We start from the raw sequence: 6,000 nt of genomic DNA on the forward strand, positions 1-6,000 counted from the left end.
TCTGGAGGAGTCTGAGAAAACAACTGATGATGCCAAAAAGGTTATTATGACTTTGGGACCACAAATTAGATTAGAAATAGAGTTTGAAGGCCTGAGTGTTCTCCAGGCAGCGACGGTCTAATGAAATACACGGGTGAATTGCATTATGGGGATTGTAGAATCAAGTGTTTTGGAGCTTGATCCATGTGAGACACTAAAGGCTTGAATCCTCTGCTGCTTCCAGTTTGATCATTCTTTTACAAAACAGAGATTATTGTCGTAACACTGCATCACTGGAGTCTCCCTATAAAAGCCCGACAGCTGCAGATATTTCACCTGTTGAGACCAGAATAAAGAGCGTTACAGCAGTGGAGGAGATAAAAGCAGGGATGACCTTCACCAGATCAGTGAATGAGAGGAATCTTTGTTATACGCGTCACTTCAAAGGAAACAAGGCTGAACTCAGGTCAGCTGAGCATCAAATGGCATCTCAGAGCTACAATTTACACCAAGATTACAGGCCTCTGGTCTAACATTATTTGATAGGACACCTGGAGTACAAGTTAGACTCTAGCAGAGGTCAAACTCCAAAAATGATTGATCCTACGTTTCCCATAATGCATCTTTTATTCGCCCTTCTAACTGCCCATTTCTTCCAGTTAGTGACGCAGGCTTTCTCTTTCTTCTGAGATCATCGGGGTTTTATTCTTCAAACTTTGCAAAGTTCCAGAAAGTTTGATATCAGCAAGACGAGAGATAATGCCAGGTGTTATCAGGACACGCAGGTAATGAGTAATGTGTCACAGCACAGCAACTACACAGATAGCTTACAGTTACAGAGATACAGAGAGCATACAGAGGCAGATCCACTCAATGTACATCTGCTTTCAGCTCCAGCGACGCCAAGTTTTCCAGTGTTAGGAATCACTAAACATAACTGCAAATGGAGACAACAGTAAAGTTTGGCGATGACGCTCCCCGCTGTCGTGATGTATACACATCGCAACGTGACACGCAGGGAGCATTGCAAAGAAGTCCCTGATCGTGGGGCTGAATTTAGAGCTCCAGACCCTCCGGGGTGCACGCAAACACAAAGCAGGTGGCAGTGTGGGTGGAGGCTGCGGCAGAAGACAAAGCATACGTCAGCCCACACGGTAATTATGACAATGGTCACAAAGACAGTATACTGAGATACACCGGGGGGGGGGGGGCAGCTGACACAGCAAAGAGGGACGAAGCCTTCACCCACAACTCTGTGGAGTTTGATTTTCAGCAACTTTCAGCATCACCAGGACCTCACAGGACCATCCTGCAGGACTGCAGAGGTGCACAAGCTGCAGCGCTTCGGTGTTTGTGTTCATTTCATGCGACAGTGCTGAAGGTAGAAAATGTTTATGTGAGCAGGGAGAAAAAAAAAGGTTGGCTGACGCAACAAATAACATATGGTGAGGGAGAGGAGGGAGGAGGGAGGAGGTGTGTGTCAGAGGAAGAACAAAATGAGCAAAATGAGTCTGGTGTGGAGGGTGTGGACGAGGAGAAGAGGAGCAGAGAAAGAGATTAGGAGGACAAGGGGAAGGGGAGGTGGAGAGTGCGCTTGATTTACGTGGCCCGTGTCAGGGATAATGGAAAGGTGAAGGGATACAGCAGAGGGCTGAGGGGAGGCGGCGAGGGAAAACAGAGAGGATGATGAGGGAGGAGGAGGCGTTCTCAGGGCCGTGTGGATCAGATAGAGTTTGCCGGTGGACCCTGACCATCGGGACACCGTCTGCTGCGCCGTCCAACGCGTCTCCTGTGTGTTGTGTGTTTGTTTGAGCCGTCCATCCACCCCACCTTCCTCCATCTTGCTCTTTATACTACACCACCTTCACAGGTTAGCTATGAGACGCTGAGCGGCGGTATTCGACGCCGTGGGGGTGACACCGGGCTGTCTCTGTCCACAGGTCAATGCAGAGTAACAGCTCGGTGGGCCTCAAAAGTAACTGTGATCCAAGCAGACAGAGTAATGAAGCGGAGGGCAGTGTGACTTGTCTGCTGCTCCGACGCTCTCAGCTGCGGTGCTGAATGTTAGTGACGTCAGCTAAACTCCTTTACTGTACCTCCTGTACTGAAGTCCAGTTTGAGTGACTGTTTGGCTGACGGTGCTGTCGGCAGCCCGGCAGGAGAGACGCTCTGTGAGGACTTCAGACTCTCGCTGCTTTAGATTTCTTTGACCGTGTTTTCACATCACAGAGTCTTACAGATAAAATATGCAACTCATGCAGGCAGTTATAGGACAAATACGTTGCATTTCCTTTGACTGCTCACAATGTTTCTCTGGTCGGGTGATTTTAATACAGAGGGACAACAGTAGGAACGTTTGATTTGCATTAGCAGCGTCTGAATACAGCTGTGATACAGCTGTGCAGGTGAGGCTGATATTTGTGTCTCATGTGGCATAACTGACCCTGAGGTACCCAAAGAGACAAGTTTCCATCTTAAATCTCTCCGCCCGTCATCCCAAACTTTATTCATGTGTGTGAGCGCCGGCTGAGGCTCATAATTGAGGTCAATTGATTAGACGCCAGTGTTTTAACACATTTTTTTCCTCCGAGATGCAGCAGTGTGTCGGTAATAGGTTCCGCCGCAGTGCTCTTTGCATTGACTGGTGGACAAAGGCCAGATAACTGTGTGTGTGTGTGTGTGTGTGTGTGTGTGTGTGTGTGTGTGTGTGAGATTTTGAGTGTGTTACAGTAACAGAAGTAGTAAATTCCAATAAAAGAAGATCATACGCAGTGTGTGACTGTGTGTGTTCGTACACACACAGATGCTTTAAAATTTGTGTCACAGCTTTGAACGATGACCAAGGACAGCGTGCGTGTGTGTGTGTGTGTGTGCATGTGTGTGTGTGTGTGTGTGTGTGTCTCAGCCATGCTCACTTACTGTAGCGTAGGAACATAAATCTCGCTGAGTATCTGAATCAGTCAGCCATCCCCTCCAGTCCATTAAAGCTATAATCCCCCTAATGAGGTTTGTGCTGGTACAGGCTGGAGCAGCCCCACGGGCCGGCCACACACACACACACACACACACACACACACACACACACACACACACACATGCTAACATGCTAACATGCTTCCTTGATTGTCTGATACAGACTTGTATGAAGCTTGTAGTTCTCGTCACATGTTGTTACTCAGGACTTGTTGATGTTCGTGTGCTCTCACTCGTCAGCTGTCTGACTTTTCTAATCTGAATCTGCAGTTTAGGCTCAGCTTTAGTTTTGATATCACAAGTTTTATGCTTTTTCTGAATTTTGGACTTTTTAATGGGATTCAGCAGAGTGTTAATGTTTTAGTAACATCTGCTCTTTTCCTATTAGACGTGAAAATGTCTGCTGTGAGACAAGACTCCCAAATTTTCATTTCATTCTGTGCGCTATATAATAAGGCTCTAAAACTTCAACCAAGTACAAATGAATGATGCTGAACGCTCTGATGTTTAACCAACACAGCTCTCATGTCTCTGCACAAAGATTAAAAACACTCAGACTGCAGAAAAGATAGTGAAGTTCATCATTTACATCCTGAAAAGGTTTTTCATGTGTCTGCTTGAGGTGAAATTCACCCCTCACTGATGACACCTGACTGAGCACATGAACACAAACAGCTGCTGAAGAGTAACACGGTCAAACCATGTCCTCCTGCAGTCAGCGTGCACAAGCACGTGCACATATTTCCAAAACCGTAGCTGTGATTTCTGCTTCGCGCCGAGCTGGCAGCACTGCTCCCTTTAACATTTCAGCTCTTTAACATTAGAAACCCTTTGTGATAAAATCAGACGAGTGCTTCAGAGGCAGAAATCCCAAACGGTGTCTCCTGACTTCACGAGGATTGATGAACACTGTGTTAAACGATGAAGTATGGATGTCTTCAGCTTTTGGACAGACTGTCTCAGCCCCGTATGAATCATGGTACAGATGCAGACCTCTGGATCTGAACCCTGAACGCAGCGCTCGTCTCTCTCCGTGGTGCTGAACACTTCAAACCGGTCTGTCTTAATGGTGCTGAATCAAACTTCACAGAAGCTACAGGAGCTAGAAAAGCCTTTTCGACTGCTCGTTTCTGAACTCTGAACCGCGTCTTTCCTCACTCTCTCTGTGCCTTTCCGTGCGTCTGCTCCTTGGTGCAGGCTGGAGTTTCAGCATGGGCTCAGCCTACCAGTTCCACAGCTGGAGAGTGTTTGTGGTGGTGTGTGCGCTGCCGTGCGTCTCTGCAGTGGTGGCGCTCACTTTCATGCCTGAGAGCCCCCGCTTCTTCCTGGAGGTAAGAGAAAGACAAACATATTGTGATGCTAACAGCACCGTTATCACTCCTAATGACAATGATAATGACTCGTGAGGATATCAGGGAATATCAAACCTGTGTGGAGTTGTCGGTGTGCCGTCCGTTCATATTCCATATCATGGAGTTCATCTTCGCAGTAATGCAGATGTTTTCAAATCCCCCCGGGAGGGTTTGGGAGAGATGGGAGGCATAAAAAAGACAAGGGAAAGTCAATCATTGCAGGAGGCAATGAAGGAACCTAATTGGGTGCTTAATGCACCTGATTGCTGCAATTTTGCATCAAAATTTACTTTCTGACTAAGAGTCAGAACTCAAATCTGAACACATTTTTAGATTTATTCAGTTATATCTTTATTTACTGAATGAACGTCAACACATTTGCTTTTAAATCCTGACATTTTTGCATTTTCTTCAGTGTCAAAGTAATCCTGCAGTGATAGCTGTCCGACCATCCGAGTTGACTGAACAGGAAGTGCTAACAGCTAATTCGCTGCACTGAAAAGGGTGTCAGTTTGCCAAATTGTAAACAATGTAGGCTGAAAAACAGGGTTTAAGTTGAAACCAAAGCAAACTAAGGGGCTGTGACTGAGGGGTAGTAGACAGAAGGCGTTGGGGTTGAAAGTCCCTGCATGAATGTAAATTTAGAAGAAGATGATTCGACTCATCAGCACATGTGACGTCTGCTGTTGGTCACCTCAGAAATATAGAAGCAAAGTAATGATGTAATCAGAGTATAAATTGAAATCCAGGAAAAGGCCAGTACGACAAGCTTCAGCCACTCTGTGATGAATGTGGAGATCCTGATGTGTTTGCATGAGAACACCCATAATATCACCTGACTGCCCCTTAGATGGGAAAACATGACGAGGCCTGGATGGTGCTCAAACACATCCATGACACCAACATGCGCGCCCGCGGAGAGCCCGAGAGAGTCTTCACCGTGAGTACACGCCGGCCTTAAGCACTCGCATCCCTCCCGCTGCTGCAGCGCCGCCAGCAGGTGACAGGTCAGTGTCTCCCCCTGCAGGTGAACAGGATCAAAATCCCCAAACAGCTGGACGAGCTGGTGGAGATGCAGAATGAGTCAGCCAACCCCGCGCTCAAGGTCCTCTTCAAGATCAAGGCTGAGCTCAGAGGAGTACGAGGCTCTCTTCTTGTTTGCCCTGGTTTGTTTCGTACTGCTTTTACTGCTTGTTAGGATTTAAATTAAATTAAAACTATCTTCTCTTTCGTAATAGATCTGGCTGACTTTCATGAGATGCTTCAACTACCCAGTGAGAGACAACACCATCAAACTGGCTGCGGTCTGGTTCACTCTGTCTTTTGGGTAAGAGGTTTTCTGCACACACTTCCTGACATCACCTTCTTCTGCTCCTCTCTGTATTATTATTCTTTGCCTCTGTCACGTTAAACGATGCCCTCAGTGATACTTCGCTGAGCCATCGCTGCTTTCCAGCTTAATAACAGCTTCAGTGAAGTACTTAGCACGGAGGCAGATGCTCTCTCACTTCTCTCCTCTTGATGGATGCTGACAGGTTAGATTGGAAAGAGAGAACCTATTTCAGAGAAGGTGTCATTTGGCTTTTTTTGTGCCGGCTGCTTTAATGAACTACAGGACGTACTTGTCTGAAAGTTTTAGCCCTGAGGACGATCTTCTAAAATTAAAAAGAGACAGAAGCAGGCTGTGTTATGTGTC

General features: G+C 46.7%; 1 protein-coding gene across 1 annotated transcript in view; it reads left to right on the forward strand.

The window, feature by feature from the left end:
• LOC143337773 (synaptic vesicle glycoprotein 2C-like) overlaps positions 1–6,000 on the forward strand; it is a 34,918-nt gene that overhangs the window by 20,022 nt on the left and 8,896 nt on the right. Inside the window, exons 5-8 of the mRNA XM_076757638.1 lie at positions 4,150–4,283; positions 5,155–5,244; positions 5,332–5,442; positions 5,543–5,631. Coding sequence (XP_076613753.1) covers positions 4,150–4,283; positions 5,155–5,244; positions 5,332–5,442; positions 5,543–5,631 — 424 coding nt within the window. The remainder of the gene's footprint in view (positions 1–4,149; positions 4,284–5,154; positions 5,245–5,331; positions 5,443–5,542; positions 5,632–6,000) is intronic.

Source organism: Chaetodon auriga, chromosome 19 (assembly GCF_051107435.1).
Source record: "Chaetodon auriga isolate fChaAug3 chromosome 19, fChaAug3.hap1, whole genome shotgun sequence".
NCBI lineage: Eukaryota > Metazoa > Chordata > Actinopteri > Chaetodontiformes > Chaetodontidae > Chaetodon > Chaetodon auriga.